A 17934-nucleotide genomic window follows, 5' to 3' on the forward strand; every position below is an offset into this window, starting at 1 on the left:
AACCTGCACTCTACAACAATTGAACTATGTCTGTGAAGCTTCTCAAAGCTATCTATAAAGTTTGAATAGATACAGGCCAACACACTCTAGTTTTGAATAGGCCAAGGCGAGCATGAAAATGTTATGCCAACTATTTTACTGTGAACTTTTTTTATGTTACCTCCATGTATTGACAATAATGTCAGGTGATTCGGAGGACACTGCTTTGGTCATGGAACGAGAAAAAAGTTCTAGAGTGGACATGGCTTTGGCTGACAAGCCCCCAGTGTCCGGTTACACCATATTTTGTAGGTAGATCTGTATTCGGCAGGCAAAGTAAGGTAAGCGTACCCATTAAGCCCACCAAAATCTAAATTTCTTTATTTTTCAATCATCTTCACATCATTTTTTTGTGAAATATTTCGTTAAATAGTAAGATTTACCTCTCTTCTCAATGTTTGTCACTGAGTTGATGGATATTTCAAAGTACAATATGAAGATTTTTTACGAGAAAAGTGAAAAGTCTGAATGGGCTTAAATGGTACCATTGGTACCATTTAAGCCCACTTGTGTTCCAAATAAGCTCATATAGTTATTTCTCTATCAAAATACCTGGTGAGGTGTGTGAATTGAGTTTAAACAGTGGAGCCTACATGGCATAAATGGTTTCAGACCAAAAATGTAAGATTTGCTCAAAAAATAGTGCATAAAACCTAATTAAATATTACGGCATCTTTTACTTAATATACTTCATAAAATTCTTCATCCAAACAGAGAAATGTATTTTTTCTCATTGATTATTGTTAGTTCATTACATTACGCCTTTTAAACCAACAACTTGGGATTGTACAGCACTTTTTATGTCCCTCAAAGGCATTTTTCATAAGCATGCATGCAAACTTGCATGCATTTCAATGGGGTGTACCATTTAAGCCCACCTTGTACCCATTAAGCCCGCCTATACAAAAAGCTATTTTATGGAAATAATCAACTCCACAAAACATTTCATGATGCATTTCTTTAAAGACCAATGCCAAACAAGCTGGAATATGCTTAGAATTCATACCTAACCACCTTAAGTCTTACGGTAGAGTAAGATAAAGATGGTGTGTGGTTGTATCAAGAAAATATCGGTGTGTGCTCGCTCATAAAACACATCTTTCCATTTGAAGGGAAATGCTATAATTTAGTAAAACACTGCATGTATATATATAAAAATCATTACATTTACCTCTTAGTTTACTAAATATGAAAGTATTTTCAAAACATTTGACTTAAACTAGCTGATATTCTATGATTTCTGACATGTCCCAAAACAGCAAAGTTTTGAAGCAACTTCTTGTCAGTAGTCCTGAGACTGGATTCACTTGGACGGGAATAACTTGACGATAAAAAATGTGATTTGTTTGCAATAAAAAACATTTTGTTAGTTACTAAACCCTTTAATTGGATAGGGTGATGAACAACAAAATTCACCTTTTCCCTTTCTTTAAATTGACCTCAAAGTTGAAAGTGGGCTTAAAGGGTACATGGGCTTAATGGGTACGCTTACCTTAAACAAAGTGGAGAACAGGCCCACCTATGTCATAAAATGGCCTAATAATCAAATATCACACATTAAACAAATTAATCGAGTGCATGAGGGCTATATTTTCACAGAATTTAGACATTTTGGACTCCCCTTCTCGCTGAATTGATTGGCAAGGGCTGAGGGGTGTGTCCTCTGTTTCTCCCTGCAGAGCAGTGAAACAGGACTCCGTCTCCAAGCAAGACAACAATGAAAGGATATAAGGATGCAAATTTTATTCATCAGACACATAGGTAATGTATACTATAATGCGCAGTGACATTGCTCTTGATCAGACAATACAGTGCAGGCCAAAGGTTTAAATAAGCTGAGACGCAGTTTGGGTGTGGCTTTGTAGAAAATAGCTGAGTGGATAAATTGACAATGGGAATGAGTCAGAGCCATATGGGTAGGCTTATATAAAATGCAGTGCGGTGGGGGGGATTGGTGTAGTTTTCCTCTTGCATGCCCTATGCTTTTGAGGTCATATTTTTGCTTTTCATTATGTCTTTCTTTACTTCCTGGTTTATGTGTTCTTTTTTTGTACAACATGCCCCCACAAGAATATTTTGTACAAATAGACAAGTAAAAACAACGCATTATGCTTAAAATGAAAAAATAACAAGAATAATCCTCTTGGGTATGGAAACGGGTATCTTGTTCTTTCCCCAGTTTGCATATTCTCTTTTGTCTGCTTGTGTCACATCGCAGCTGCGACAGCTGTTCTATGGCAGGCAGGCTTATCATGCGGTCCAGGGGGTGTCTGTTGTTGACTTTGAGGCAACAGGTTGTTCCAAAAGCCAGAGGTGGAGCAAATCATTTCTAGAAGTTTTGTTTTGTTTGTTTTTATTTTTTCCCTCAGAATTGAGTGATTCCACATTTTTTTTTAGTAAAATAAGTAAGCGTTATTTACCAACACAATTGTTTTTCTTGATTTCTTTTAGTGTGTCTAAAGCCCTCGTTGCGCTTGCTGCATGCTGTAATAGTGGAGGCTGTTAAGGGTTTTACCGTTACGGAAGTGACAAAAGCACCAAACTTTGCATGGTGTTTCTTTAGGGAATATGTGGTAATTCTAGCCTAGGAGCCCTCGAAAAAAAAGCTCTACCATGTCATATACAATATGTCATGTTGTGTAAAATGCATTACCTTGTTATTACATGACATTTTACTTAGCTGACAATGTTAATATAGTCCCGAACTCAGCAGAGATGAAGCAGGGCAGGGGCCTGCTTGACCAGATTGATGAAACTGCAAAAATGTACATAGTGTGAAAGTATGGGTAAGTCTGTGTTTACATGCTTGATAGCAAATGTAACACTGTGAACGATTTGAGAAGATTATTGGTCTGAATTAAAATGAGCATTGCCCACACTAAAACTATGGTGAGAATAGACGACTGCTGCTCGCTCAGCAGCATCTAAATGGGGAAGTGTCAGATGTCCAAGGTAGCAGGTTCTCCATCCACTAATTTCCTAAACACTAACAGATTCTGCATGTTTTATTTGTATGAGAGAGGATAAAGGACAGGACCTCTCCATATGTATGAAGAACCCATAAGATCACCTAATCCTACATTTTCACAAGTAGCATTGTGCATATGGGTGGGAGACGTGACGCCTTGTTTTTTCGTAACATTGGTTAAAAACCTACAAAACTGTTATTTCCTTTAAAAAAACAAATGTCAATGAAAGAAGATGTGGTACATTATGTTTCATATTAGTCTTAGATGAGAAGAAACGTTTTTGTTAAGATTTATGTAAAGGTTTATATGTCAAATTTCCTGCGGTGTGACTGTAACATTAATGAAACAATATATAATAATATATATATAAATTAACCAACATTTTGAATAATGTATGAAGCATTTGGCATGATTGCATAAATCTTAACTTTAGATTAAGATATGTGAATGTGGGAAAAACTCAAGACTATACTAACTATACTATATTAACTACAAGTTCAATTTCGTAACACAAATTGCATCCTGTGGGGTGACATGTATGTCAATGTTTGTGAATGGGCAGCTGCAAGGCAAACTACAAGGGTCTTAAAGACTGGCTCCTAACCAGTCAGTACCTCAGTTATTGGAGAGTGCTGTGGAAGTTTAAGGTGACTCTTAACCTCTAAATATGTCTTCATATTGCAATCTTTCTGTCACGCAATGCTTAGGTTCATTTTATGGTGTCCTGTGGTGTGACTGCTCTTATAGGAGGAAAAAAAAGTTTTTTTATTAATGAAAACACATATTAAGATTAAACACAATATCATTATCAAGTTAGCATGAGCTCAGATGTCAGTCATGTATACAAAAGGATTAAAATTGCCATAATGAAGTGAATTCCCTGTGGTGTGACTCCATTTTCCTGCGGTGTGACATGCTATGTGTTGATGATGGACACATTTTCCCAAAAATGGCAAAAATAAGGTGAAGTGCTTTATTTTTTTCTATTTTTTTCCAATTTTTATCCATCATTTTTTTCAGGAATTTGAAAAACTTTTTTTTTTTTGGCGTTACGCCCTTAAACGTCAACCACCCATATAGTGAGTGCATTTCAGTCATCTTTAGAATGGCATTACAGATTACTCAATACACACGAAGGCTACATGGCTTCAGTTCAAATGAAATGGAAATGATTTCTAAGTAGGTGTTGAGTAAGTAGGCCGAGAGGTAAATTGTACTTGTGTCACAAGTTGTATTACAGTTAGCTCAGTAATCATTGAGTACTTAAATTGCTATCGAAACTGACAGCTGATGGACAACATTAGGCTTTTGCCACCCTTACCCATAGGAGAAATGGGTATGGGTGGCAAAAACCTACGGTATGTACTCAATGATTACTGAGCTGATTGTAATACAACTTGTGACACAAGTACTAGGTGAGGACTTGTTAGCAAATTCAGAAAAAAAACAATTTACCTCTAGGCCTACTTACTCATGCACAAATACAAAATAACAATCAATAAATTAAGTTGTTAGGTAGCCAACATGTCATCTAGGTTAAAGCCCAAAGTAGAACAGAAAACAGAGATGCTATTTTGCTCTTTTAAAACAAAGTATTTGTCATTATATAGGCTACTGTACGTATGGCGTATTGCATATTGATTATTCATAATTTCGGAAGCATAAATGCCCCAATTACTCCATAGTACACTTAGGACTTGGAATATACATATCTGAACACAAATCAGCATACATTTTATTTTGTAATTACCTAATGACCAAGTAGGCCTGTTTGTATTGAGGAGGAGTGGCTTGAATGAAGGACTTGAGGGGGGGGGGCAGTGTGTAGAGAACGGGGAAAGTGGTCTGTTGAGCAGTGTTGCCAGATTGGGCTGCTTTTTTCTCTCTCTTTTTTTTCTTGGATGGGCATTAATCCATCCACCCCCCCCACCCCCCCCTAGACACGGCCCTGACAAATAGGCTATGTCCCGGTTTTGGCCACCCAATACATGCAACCGTATCTTGCGCCATTCGTGAAATATTTACAAAAAATTCCCCTCCCGTAATGCAAGCTGCTTGGGGCACTCGCGTTCTCTCTCTCGTCCTTTCTCTCAATCTCGTGACAGCACCACGAAGCTTACAGTTGATTTTTTCGCGAGACTGGGCTCAATATGGAAAAAATTACATGTTTACCTTCCACAATTAAATGGCAGCCAGCGCTCGTATTGAAAGTCTGAAGGAGTCATTTGTGATTTGCCATTCCTCCCCCTAAAATTGATTAGAATGCAGGAAATTACATCTAAAAAATAGCCTTTAAAAATTGCCCTTAAGTCACGCGCGAAGTGTCTCGGTTTCAGACTACAAAAACCTGGTCACCCTATGTTGAAAGGGACGGGATTTTTATTGCATATGTTTACTTTAACGTCCGGTAATTCTCCTGATCTGTTCTTAGTTATTTCCTACTTCACCTGCCTTTCATAGAAACGAGCTGTCCAAGCCTGACAGGCTCAGGAGCCTTAGTTTTTAAGCCTTCATTAGCTTTCCTCACAGTCGCTGAAGAAACGTAAGTCATGCTGCTGATTTTGTGTGTATTCCGTTTCCATTTACTTGACTGTGAAAGCGTTTGTAAACGTTAGTCAGGATAATCTGGAAGTATTGTGTTGCCTATGTTTTCCTAATGTGCCTGAAATGTGCTGGAGATAATTCCTACATGTTTCTAAGTTGCCTGCTATTAGTGTTTAGCACTTATTTGCCCTGATGTTGTTCGAGAATATTTCGAGTGAAAGTTTTCCTTTGTCCTCGTGAGATTAATATCACGTGCACTCGTTCTAATTCTCCTTTGGCTAAGGCCCGCCCTAAAGTGCTTTTTGACCAATCACAGCGCAGCAAAAGGACGACCTCGGACAAACCTCGGACAGTTTTGACAGCGCTCCATTGAACTCAATGCTGAAGTTGCATGTTTTCAAGTAGGACAAGATATAACGGTCGTATTATTATTAAAATATGATCGGAAATTGTGCCTGGGGTATTTGTGACAAAGGTGCAAGTTTCCCCGTGATGTAACAGGATCATTCCATCTGAGTGGCAAAGAGCGGTAGCAGTCTTCATCCCCAAGGAAATGAACTCCAAGGACATCAGCCAGTTCCGTAGCATCGCCCTACTAAACGTGGAAGGGAAAATCTTCTTTTCAGTTCTAGCCAGAAGAATGACCCGCTACCTGCTTGAGAATGGCTATATTGATACCAACTGTCAGAAAGCAGGGGTGCCAGGATTCCCTGGATGCGTAGAGCATTCCACAATGATCTGGGACCAGATTCAGAAGGCAAAGAGAGAGAAGACTGACCTGCACGTCATCTGGCTTGACCTTGCCAACACGTATGGATCAGTCCCGCACCAACTGATCAACTACGCCATGGACTTCTTTCACATGCCCACCTGTGTCAAGACCCTGGTAGCAGAGTATTTCAACAACCTGCAGATGTGCTTCTCCATACAAGACTTCACTACTGGGTGGCAACGACTTGAAGTCGGAATCGCAATGGGATGTGCGATTTCTCCGATACTATTTGTAGCAGCATTTGAGATTATTCTCATCGGTGCAAGACAAATGGTCGGAGGGATCAAACTGCCAAACGGTCAGAGGCTTCCCCCACTAAGGAGCTACATGGACGACGTCACCTCCCTCCTGCAAACAGCAGCATGTACAGCAAGACTGCTGAAGAGGATGGACGAGCTGATGTCATGGGCGCGAATGAAGATCAAGCCCTCTAAGTCTCGCAGCCTGCCACTTAGGAAAGGAGTCAGGAACGACTGCACCACCTTTCTTGTCAGAGGGGAAAAGATACCACTTCTTGCCGAGCAACCCATCAGAAGCCTGGGGAGGCAGTACACTGCAGAACTATCTGATAAACAGATGGGGAAGACCGTCATGAAACAGCTATGTGACGGCCTGGCAAGGATCGACCAAAGCCAACTCCCTGGGAAGTACAAGGTTTGGTGCTACCAGTTTACACTCTACCAGAGGATAATGTGGCCCCTGAAAATGAGCGAGATCCCCTCATCAACCGTGACTAAGATGGATGGGAAAGCCAACTCATTCATACGAAAGTGGTTGGGGTTGCCACGTTGCCTATCTGAAGCTGGCCTCTTCGGAAGAAATACACTGCAACTACCACTGAAGTCACTACAGTTGGGTTACATGCAAGAGAAAGCCAGATTGGTCCTTGAGCTTCGGGAGTCCACAGACGAGTCAGTCAGGAAGGCTAACGCCAGGGTCCTGACTGGCCGCAAGTGGAACGCCCAGACCAAGGTCGACCAAGCTGTAAGCCGGCTGCAGCACAAGGAAATCAGCAGAGTGCAGGTAGGTAGAGCAGGCCTAGGATGGGGAGATGCGCCAAGATTCTGGTCCAAGGCCCACCGAAAGGAAAGGAAGGAAATAGTGGCGGAGGTGACGAGGATGGAGGAAGACCGCTACAAGATCAAGGCTGTGTCTCAGGGACGGCAGGGAAGCTGGACAACCTGGGAGGGAATCTCAAACAGGAACATCAGTTGGTCAGACGTGTGGAAGATCCCACAGGCAAGACTCAGCTTCCTTATACGCTCAACCTATGACACGCTCCCCTGTCCTCGGAACCTCCACCAGTGGTATGGAAATGAGGAATGTTGCGCACTCTGCAATGCTCCCAATGCAAGCCTCCAGCATATCTTGTCAGGCTGCAAAATCGCGCTATCACAAGGCCGCTACAGATGGCGCCACGACCAAGTCTTGAGAAAGCTAGCCGAAGTACTGGAGGAGCGCAGACAGGATAGCAGAATACCATCGCCGACAGAGGACCCCACCACCTTTGTCGCGGAAGGAGGGATCAGAAGCATCAGGCAAAGAGAAACATCAAGGCCCTTCAGTCCCGGCCAGGATTGGAGCATGAAGGTCGACTTGGACAGGAAGCTTCTGTTTCCCACAGAGATTACCTTAACATCTCTCCGCCCAGACATAGTGTCGTGGTCCACAAAGGCAAGAGCGGTAGCCCTCATTGAACTCACCGTGCCAAGTGAGGCTGCCTTCGAGCGGAAAAAGGCCAAGTACTCTGAGCTGGCTGCTGAGTGCCGAGAGGCGGGTTGGAAGACTACCATCTACCCAGTGGAGGTTGGATGCAGAGGCTTTATGGGGTTGTCGACTCTACGCCTCCTAAAGGACGTGGGAGTCACCGGAAGGAAGCTTAAGAAGGCAACAAAGGAACTGGCAGAGGAGGCGGAGAAAGGGAGCTTTTGGCTCTGGCTGCGGAGGAAGGACAGAAACTGGGGGAAGAACACCTTACCCACAGACAGCAGCTGCAGGGAACAGCAAGCCTATCTCCCAACCGGCTTGCGCATTCGGCACTTCACTCAACACTGTTGTCACCCCAGCAACCAACGCACCCGAGCACAGCTGCATTGGAAGGGGGTTACAGCCAGCAGCCAACGAACACCAAACAGCTCAACCGCCTCACAAACAACTCGTCAGTAAGCATTCAGCGCATTCGGCACCTTTCACTCAGCACTGTTTTTTGTTTTTTAATTATTTATTTTTTATGCTTATCAAATGTATGAAACGTATGTATTGTTGGTGTGAGCTGTGCGCCAGAGGTAGATGGGCAGTGAGCCTGGCCACTCACTGTTGGCCCACTAGCCGGATTTGGCGGTGTTGTGGTTCAGGGCCGAAACACCGCAGAGAAGGCTGGACACCACCTGACGACATCTGCTTCTGGCGTAGGGCTACGGCCACCTGCGAAGGTGGTTGAGGAAGGCACCTCCTGTGCATGCATGATGAATGTGAATGTGTATTCCCTGTTTGTCTAGTAATTTATACAATAAAGATGTTTGTGTCACAAGTCTTATTTTCTCTCGCTGACCCATGGGCACCGGAGGAGGTGCGACAGGCAGCAATGCCCAGCAGGTATTAACAGCTACCTGTACAATCCTGGTAATCGCATTCCCCTTTCCCTAAAACCGGGCTAATGCTCACCAGCAGTTGGATAGTCTGGCTTGAAGGGTCTCATCCTAAAACGCGACTAAAAAGCACACGGATCAACAAACATACAGTACTTTGTGTACCCTAATCATGCCACCATCTCTCTCGTGTAACTTGTCAGTAACGTTGTAAGCAACACATGAACCTGTTTCAGGGTAGGATTTTGGTTTTTTGACCTAATTAATGAAGAAACAGCGCTAGCAAAGTTAACTATCAGTCACATCACAATTGTTTTGACTAGCAGCTGATGGACGTTATTTTCTTGAGCTATTGAAGACATAAAGGCCAAACGTTAATGTTACACATTGATTTGGTAGCTTTGAATATGACAACTTCCATCACGTTGGGTGATTTCATCCAACAACTACAGTTTGAGCCAGGGACATAGGCCTAGGCTATGCGAGTTAGCTTACCATGGTGCCACTGGTCACAATATGCCTATCGATATCAGGGTGAGAATTTGAGATCCCACAACAGCTAAACAACTGTGATGCATGACAGTTCAGCAAATAAGCATTATGAATGGAGGAGTGTTTTATTTTATCTTAGTTGTGAACAACCGCTGCGATATGCAGTCACTGCATTAATCACGTTATCACAGCGCATAGAAAGTTTATCTGTCCGACCTAGCAACTGTAACCCAAGAAGGCGGGGCTTAGCCAAAGGCGAATTGCGCTACCGATTTCAGCCACTAGGAGGCTCCAGAGACTGTGTAATGTCTGCTGCATGCCTGTGCTGTGTTTGCCTATGGGAAATCGCCTGTGCTTTATATTGTATTGAATTGTAGCAGAGGCACTTATCTGTCTTATTATTATTTGCAGATCCTTTTTGTATTTATAGTGCCTTTATTTCTTATTTATATTGTCTTGTTTCCCTTTCAGACTGTGAACTTGTGTGACACACTGAAATTGTGTGTGAATACTTTATTTGAGAATATGAGAATATAAACCTGAGCTATTGACAAAATCCCATCGCCTCCTCATAATTCCTCTACCTGGCATTCTAACCGATGCCCTATCTTGGATAACTCCTAATACCTAAACGAACCAGCCATCTAGCCTCCCCAATAGTGGTCCATCGATGTCGCCTGACGTGCGTCCCAGATGGCAAACACGCCGACCTTCCTGGCTTGATGATTATGAAGTGAATTACATGGGCTCATCACCTCCTACAAGAGGGCTGTATTCAGGCCAGTCAAGTCCCCTAACCTCACAGATTCGTCCCGGTAGCCGCCATGGATGCTGCTCACACGGAGCCTCCTCAGCTAGCCCTCAGCTGCCTCCAGGGAAGAGATCTGATCAGCGATGACCTCCTACCTGAATACCCCCAAATGCAACACTCACACCCAACCCCCCACTTCACATCAGAGTTGAGAGCCATCCGAGAGGAGAACGCTAAGCTGCTCCAAACAAGACATCACTTCGAGGCATGATAGCAGAGCTCAACAACGCACGAAGCGAGATTAAAGCGCTAATAGAGGTTGCACGCTCACTGAGAACAGACATTGGGCAGTCCAATGCCCCTGCATCGAACTACCCTACGCACCTGCCTCCTCCACGCAGGACTGCAGACACAAGTCGTCCCCTTGCTGTACAGCCTAAGGAGGAGGAGGAGGAGGAAGAAGTATGGCCAGACCCTCCAGTGTGGTGCAAGCCTGAGGAGGAACTGCATGAAGGCATTTACAACCTACAGTTTGAGGCACCAAAGCCAGGCTACGGCCAACCCTCCTGTGCCTCATTACAACCTACGTACACGCCTCCACCTCCAATGCAGCCTCAGGCCCCACCTCTTATGTCTGTGCCTTGTAGAGGGGTACCAGCCTGCTATGCGCATGCACAGTACCCCCAACCTCAACCTCCCGTGTTATTCTCACAGCCCTTCGCTCATCCTGTTCCAGCCTATGCGAGGTTGCGGCCTTCAGCGCCCAGCTCAGCTTACCCTCCAGCGCCAGCCCACAGAGTGGGACCCGCTGCGCCTACACCTCACCTACCTCTGCATTCCTCAGTGCCTGAAGAGCATTACAGGGGTCCAAAGCCCACTATCCCCAAGTTTGCTCGCCCAGACCCTAGTGACTTTGCTCGGCTGCGCATAGCTCTGGGGAACCTGCTCCCATCTAATGCTACAGAGCTCTTTAAGTATCAAATACTTGTAGACCACCTGAAGCTAGATGAAGCTAAGCTCATTGCTGATGCCTACCTAAACTCACCAACGCCTTACTCTGACACAATGGCTGCTTTACACGATAAATTCGGCCAACCTCATCAGCTCGCCCTGAGAAGGATACGGAGTGTCCTGGGAGCCCCTGAAGTCAAGCGCGGTGACATACCCGCCTTCGAGGCGTTCTCACTCCAGATCCAATCACTGGTGGGCCTATTGCAGACCGTAGGACCTGAAGGGGAGATTGAACTCCACTGCGGCTCACATGTAGCCAACCTCCTGAGCAAGCTCCCCCCTGAACTACGAGCTAACTTTCGCCGATATCAGCTAAAGCACTCCAGAGCCATCCACACGTTGTACAACCTGTCAGAGTGGCTCCGCCACGAATCATGGTGTCAAGGCACGGACGAGCTGGCCCCTGAGAAATGCAGTAAAGACAAGCAGAATACGAAGAGTGATGGCCGTCAGGCAAAGAAAACAGTCTCAGTCCTGCACGGTGCTGGTGAGGTTCTACAGTCCGCCTCCCAGTCACCTCTGAAGAATAAAGCAAAGTACAAAGCCTACTGTGCCTACTGCGAGAGCACTGAGCACTACCTCAGTCAGTGCACTGATGTCGCCAAGCTCTCCAAGGATCAGCTAAGAGAGTGGATCCAAGTCAACAAGCGCTGCTGGCGCTGCGCACGAGCGCACCAGGCAGCACAGTGTACGCTTAAGAAACCCTGCAACCTCTGTCAAGGGAAGCATCTCCTCGCCCTCCACGAGATTAACGTGAGGACGGACAAGGCTCAGAGAGACGTGTCAGCTACAGAAGATAGCGCCGTTAACAGTCCTGCCTCTGACACACTCTACCTCGACAGACCTGGAGCAAGCAACCGTGCCCTGCTGAAGGTAGTGCCTGTGCTCCTGCACTGCGGTGGAAGGACCTTCGACACCTTCGCGATCCTCGACGACGGGTCTGAGAGGACAATGCTGTTGCCCTCCGCAGCAAAGGCCCTCGCCATACGGGGAACTCCTGAAGTCCTACCACTACGCACTGTCCGTCAGGACATCCAGGTACTCCACGGGCACACGGTGTCGTTCCGTGTCTGTCCTGCTGCCACACCTCAGGTCAGCTACAAGATAGACGGTGCTTTCACAGCAAGCAGTCTCACCTTAGCTCAATACTCCTACCCTATTGAGCACCTTCAGAGCAAGTTCAGACACCTGCGTGGCATCCCCCTACCTGTCTTCCAGGGAGCTAAGCCATGCCTCCTGATCGGCTCTGACCAGCCTCATCTTGTAACCCCTGTCGAACCTGTACGACTTGGCCCACCTGGTAGCCCGGCAGCAGTCCACACTCGCATGGGATGGACTCTTCAGGGCCCTATCCAGCTCATGGGGCGGCCAGCGCACACCACCGAGTGTCTGTTCATCTCTGCCACCCCACCGCCGGAAAAGCTCTTCAAGCACGTCCAACGGCTCTGGCAAGTGGACACGCTACCTAACCAGCGAGAGAAGGAAGTAACCAGGTCCAAGCAGGACAGGCAGGCAGTCGCTAAGCTCGAAGCTGAGACGGTCCGCGTCGAGGTGGAAGGAGTTCAGCGATATGTCACTCCACTGCTGCGCCATGCCAGCATGCCTCCGCTGTGTGCGCCTAAAGAGTCAGTGGTGCCTTTGCTGCGCAGCACCGAGAGGCGCCTCCTCAGAGACCCCCAGCAAGCAGATGCTTACAAGGTCGAAATGAACAAGCTCATCGAAGCCGGTGTGGTGAAGGAAGTCAGCGAGGAAAGCTGGTATATCCCTCATCACCTTGTGAGCCACAACGGAACCGCCTGGTCTTCAACTGTTCACACCAATACCAGGGACAGACGCTGAACCAGTTCCTCCTACCTGGCCCCACCCTTGGTGCCTCCCTGCTGGGCGTCCTTGTGAGGTTCCGTGAACACCCTGTGGCAGTCAGTGGCGACATCTGCCTCCTCCCTGATGATCGTCCCCTCCTGAGGTTCTTATGGCGTGACCTGAAGGTTAGTGAGCCTCCCAAAACCTTTGAGCGGCAAGTCCTACCGTTCGGTACTACCTGCAGCCCCTGCTACGCACTCCAACGCCACGTAGTTGACCACACCAAGCCTGACGACAGCCTGAGGTTCTCTGGCGAGAACTGGCGAGAACTCTGGCCACTACAACCTAACACAACTTCAATCACCTCCTTCACTGTTGGTCTCTGGAACTGCCAGTCAGCTGTCAACAAAGCAGACTTCATCTCTGCTTATGCTAGTAGTCTCTCTGTTGACCTGTTGGCACTAACAGAAACCTGGTTGAAGCCTGAAAACACAGCCACTCCAGTAGCACTCTCAGCTAACCACTCATTTTCACACACCAGTTGGCTAAAGAAAAGAGGAGGGGGAACAGGGATCCTTATCAACAAGCATTGGAGCTATGCCCACCTGCTGCCTGCCAACACCTACAGCTGCCTGGACTATTATGCCATCAAAGTCACTGCCCTAATCAAGGTGTCTGTACTTGTGATCTACCGTCCCCCAGGAACACTGGCCGACTTTATTGACATATTGGATACGCTGATCTCCTCCATCACGGACCTAGGCGGCCCCCTACTCATCCTCAGCGACTTCAACATACACTTAGACAAGCCATACGCCACAGACTTCAAGGCCCTGATGAACTCATCTGACCTTCAACTAGACCGCTGCCCCCCGACTCACAAGAGTGGTGACCAGCTCGACCTGGTCATGACTAAGGACTGTCAAGCAAACAACATCAAAGTAACACCAATGCATGTCTAAGACCATTTTTTCATCCATTTCACCACCTCCCTACCCGACCCTACACCCACCCCCTCTCCCTTGGTCACATATAGGCGGAATCTACGCAACCTGTCACGCACTAGCTTTGCATCAGTGGTGGCAGATGCCTTGCCCTCAGCAAGCGTGCTCTCCTCACTCGATGTTGACACTGCTACGGATTCACTCAGCTCCACACTGACCTCTTGCCTCGACAACCTGAACCCACTAGTCACTAAACCTGCAAGACCTTCACAACCGCGACCATGGCTGACAGAGACCATCCGGGCTCTATGTACCACCCTCAGAGCAGCGGAAAGGAAATGGCGCAAAACCCGCAACCCATCTGACCTCGAAAAACTTAAATCTCTACTAGCCTCCTTCTCCGCCTCTGTAACAGCTGCCAAGACGACCTACTACAACGACAAGATCAGCAACACTACAGACCCACGTAAGTTGTTTTCTACATTCAAGTCACTGCTCAACCCCCCCCCCCTCCTGCGCCCACAGACCTGAACCCAGACAACTTTGCCACCTTCTTCACAGAAAAGACGGCAAATATTAGCAAGCAATTCTGTGAGCCGCCCTCCCGCACAGAAGACACCCCCCTGGAAAACATGCCGACTCCTGCAACACTTCATGAATTCACTCTGCTCTCTGAAGAAGACGTTTCCAAACTCATCACAAGAAGCCGTCCCACTACCTGCCTACCAGTGCCCATGAACCTTCTTCAAGACATTGCCCAAACAGTGGTCCGAGCGATCACATCGATCATGAACTCCTCACTGTCCTCCGGCAATGTCTCCTCCGCCTTCAAACAAGCTAGGGTGACACCACTACTGAAGAAGCCTACACTGAACCCTGCTCACGTAGAAAACTACGTCTCACTGCGTCCCTTCCTATCTAAGACACTGGAAAGGACAGTTGCAAAGCAGATTACCAACTTCCTAAACCATTTTATTTTCTTCCAGCCAAACTGAATTTTCACCTGCATTTGTCTGCTTTAATTTACAGCCTTGATGTAGATGTACAGTATATATACATATATATAATTAGAGTAGCCTACATAATCACTGTTCAAGATCTGTATTCAACCCTTTTCACTATTTCCTATTTCGCCACGTCCCCGTGGTCCTTTGTCGTAAACAAAACTCAGTTGCAATGGCAAAGAACACGTCGCGAGGCGGGCGGGCGGATTGAAAGCGAGGCGGAAACGGATGCATGTATCACAGGCGTAAGAGGCTCCAGAGACCGTATAATGTCTGCTGCATCCCTGTGCTGTTTGCCTATTGGAAATCACCTGTGCTTTCTATTATGAGGCACTTATCTGTCTAATTATTTGCAGATCCTTTTACCGGTACAAATCTTAAGACAGAGAAGCTGCTTTGCAATTTGGAATAGCCAAAAGGCATATATATGATTGGAAGGTAGGGTCCCCTTAAAAACATTGTACTCTAGTAGTTGATGACTTTCGCGTGTAGGAAATAGGCTAGGGTTGCATCCCAATATGTGTCCTTGCCTCCTCCACTTGTGCTTGTCTCCTCATCCCACCTCCTAGCCCCTCCTCCGTGGAGAAAACGATAAAGTTTCCCAGCTGTCAGCCTAGACACAACAACTTTTGAGGGACTGTTTTTCATTCACCATCCCAATTGCAAATGAGAAAAGGACTTTACAATTGAGCTTTTGCAAGATATTGAAATATAATGCTGTTGTCAGTGATGTCATCATGACGAGAAGCAAGTGGAGGAGGCAAGTGGAGGAGGCAAGGTCACATATTGGGATGCACCCCAAGTCTACTCAAATGAACAGGCGAGGAGAGACCGGGGTTAGGGTAAGTTGAGCCACGTGGTAAGTTTAGCCACCCCCTTTTTCTCGATAACGGTTTTCTAATCCTTTTCTAACACTTGAAAAAGAGAAGCATGTGCCAAATTTGACGAGAGGTGTGTGTGCTCGTCGCAATATCGCCTCCCACCGGTGGCCCGAGTGGTTCGTTCTGAAACGGGAAGGAAATGAACCTCCTTTGCCTGCGTCAAGCAAGCAGAGGCAAAATTGTTCGTGACGAGACAGTGCTGCTTTTGCTAAGCAGAAGCGAGCATACGCACTTCGCCAGTTTGATGCATCAAACTGGCAAAGTGCGCATGCTCGCTGTTTAGCAAAAGCAGCACTGCTTCGTCTTTGGAGGCATGGCAAGGCAGCCGGAAATAACCCGCCTGATGTGCACTGTATCAAAGAATACACATCTCTGACTTTATCACCCCTCTTCATCATCCTGAGATAAACCGAAATATCGTCTTGTAACTCTGTGATGGATATGAGGTATGGACCCTTGTTGATAGTTATGTAGTCTTTAAATTAATTTGAAATTAGTTCGGAAATGTCTAACCTAGGCTACTGCCTTACCCATTTCTAAGAAGTTTTTGGTGTGACGTTGTTAAGTCGTAGATAAAACGGTTTAGGTTAGGGGAACTACATCGTGTGTTGGTTCACTTTACAGAAATGGTGAATCTAGCCGTATATCCTACATAACATGTTTGAACTGGTCAGCCGCCAATTTTATCAAAAGCTACCAAATAGAGATCCCTCAAATGTTGAATCTAAACCAGTCTAGGGTATGGTAGGCTACACGTAGCCTAGGCCTAACATTACGCTTAGGTGTGGTTAAAAGTCATTGGGACATCCGACATAATATGCTATCCGAGGCGCGCTGTGACCTCTCCTACCGTTTTTATTTATTTATTTATTTAAAACATGTTTGTGAAAAAGTGGTTGGGACAATTGGGTCACTTAAGAAGTGGAAAGGGCACGTGCCATGCCTTTGAAGTGTCCTGTCAAGTTTTTTTTTTTTTAATGTTTTGTCTCAAGTTAGCATGCTTCTCTGTGTGAGAGAGATAAGGTTGTATTTCAAGGAAAATATATTTTAGTTCTGCTTGCTTCGTTGCAAGAGAACAAAGCCTATATGCAGGCCTATCATTTCATTTAGGCCCAATGGTCACCTCAAAGCCTTAGCAACATGATTGTTTTGTAGGCTATTGGGGACTATGTCTAGCTAATTATATCTTAAGGCCTACCTACATTAAAAAGACAAGTGGTTGTTACTTACATTTAATATATTTTGTCTTACAGACTGCGCTGCAACTTCCTGTTTTTCCTGCTTCTCTTCATTGAGCCAGGTGAGTGAGCAAGGTTCAGCTGCCGCAGGCCTATGAGGGCAGGCGACTGGGGAGGCTGGCAGCATGTGGGAGGTACGGGTATGAGCATGTGGGTTGGTAAAAAAAAAAAAAAAAAGGCGACAAGCAACTGTTGGGTATTCCAGATATGCAACGTGTCCTCCTGCCAGAGCATTAATATGTGGTTCAGCAACTGATCCCAGATAATATTCCAACAGAACTACAGTTCATAACATACCGTAGAAGCCCTGTGAGAATGCCAGCTGTTTCCCTGGTCACGGTCATATTTGTGAGCTGACTCGTGTCCTTCAAACTTGTCATTATAAGTATCAGAGTTACACTATTTACGCAAATGTTGCACTCAGAATGTGGATGATTTCACAATTCATCCAGTCAAAAAACAAGTGAAAGAAAAAAAAACGACAGTGTAATGGTTTGGATTATTCACTGGCAGGCCTGGACTGGGAGAACAAAATGGCCCGGGCATTTTTGGCCCAGACCGGCCCCTCATAATCAGCGGAGCACATCCGACTACTTATTGACCAAGCGGCCTATGCAAAAAGGCGCAATATTCATGCATGAATCTCTCTTTCAGCTACCAGAAAACACCAGGAAATGTGCGCTGACTATATCAACTATTTATTTAAAATTAATCTTAGTTTGGGCAGTGGTTTAGAAATGCAATAGATGACCACACTCACAGCAAAAGTAATCTAGGCCTACTCTACTTCTCTCTCTAACTCAACCTCATCCTGGCCTGGTTTGACTAGATGAGAAGAGGGAGATAGATTATTTATCACAATGTAGCCTATGCAGCACTTGCAAAATATTCAAATTAA

The 17934-nt window shown here is 45.7% G+C and overlaps 1 protein-coding gene across 1 annotated transcript; it reads left to right on the forward strand.

The window, feature by feature from the left end:
* The first annotated feature begins 6074 nt into the window (after positions 1-6074).
* LOC134443756 (uncharacterized) lies at positions 6075-7323 on the forward strand. The gene is made up of 2 exons (XM_063193365.1): positions 6075-7180; positions 7249-7323. The coding sequence occupies exons 1-2, from the start codon at positions 6106-6108 to the stop codon at positions 7251-7253; spliced, it is 1080 nt and encodes a 359-aa protein (XP_063049435.1). The 5' UTR covers positions 6075-6105; the 3' UTR covers positions 7254-7323.
* Positions 7324-17934: the final 10611 nt, after the last annotated feature.

This window comes from Engraulis encrasicolus, unplaced genomic scaffold (assembly GCF_034702125.1).
Source record: "Engraulis encrasicolus isolate BLACKSEA-1 unplaced genomic scaffold, IST_EnEncr_1.0 scaffold_368_np1212, whole genome shotgun sequence".
In the NCBI taxonomy this organism is placed as follows: domain Eukaryota; kingdom Metazoa; phylum Chordata; class Actinopteri; order Clupeiformes; family Engraulidae; genus Engraulis; species Engraulis encrasicolus.

Excerpts from the sequence above, each read along its gene's own strand:
- LOC134443756 (XM_063193365.1), top strand. The coding sequence starts at position 6,106 with ATGAACTCCAAGGACATCAGCCAGTTCCGTAGCATCGCCCTACTAAAC.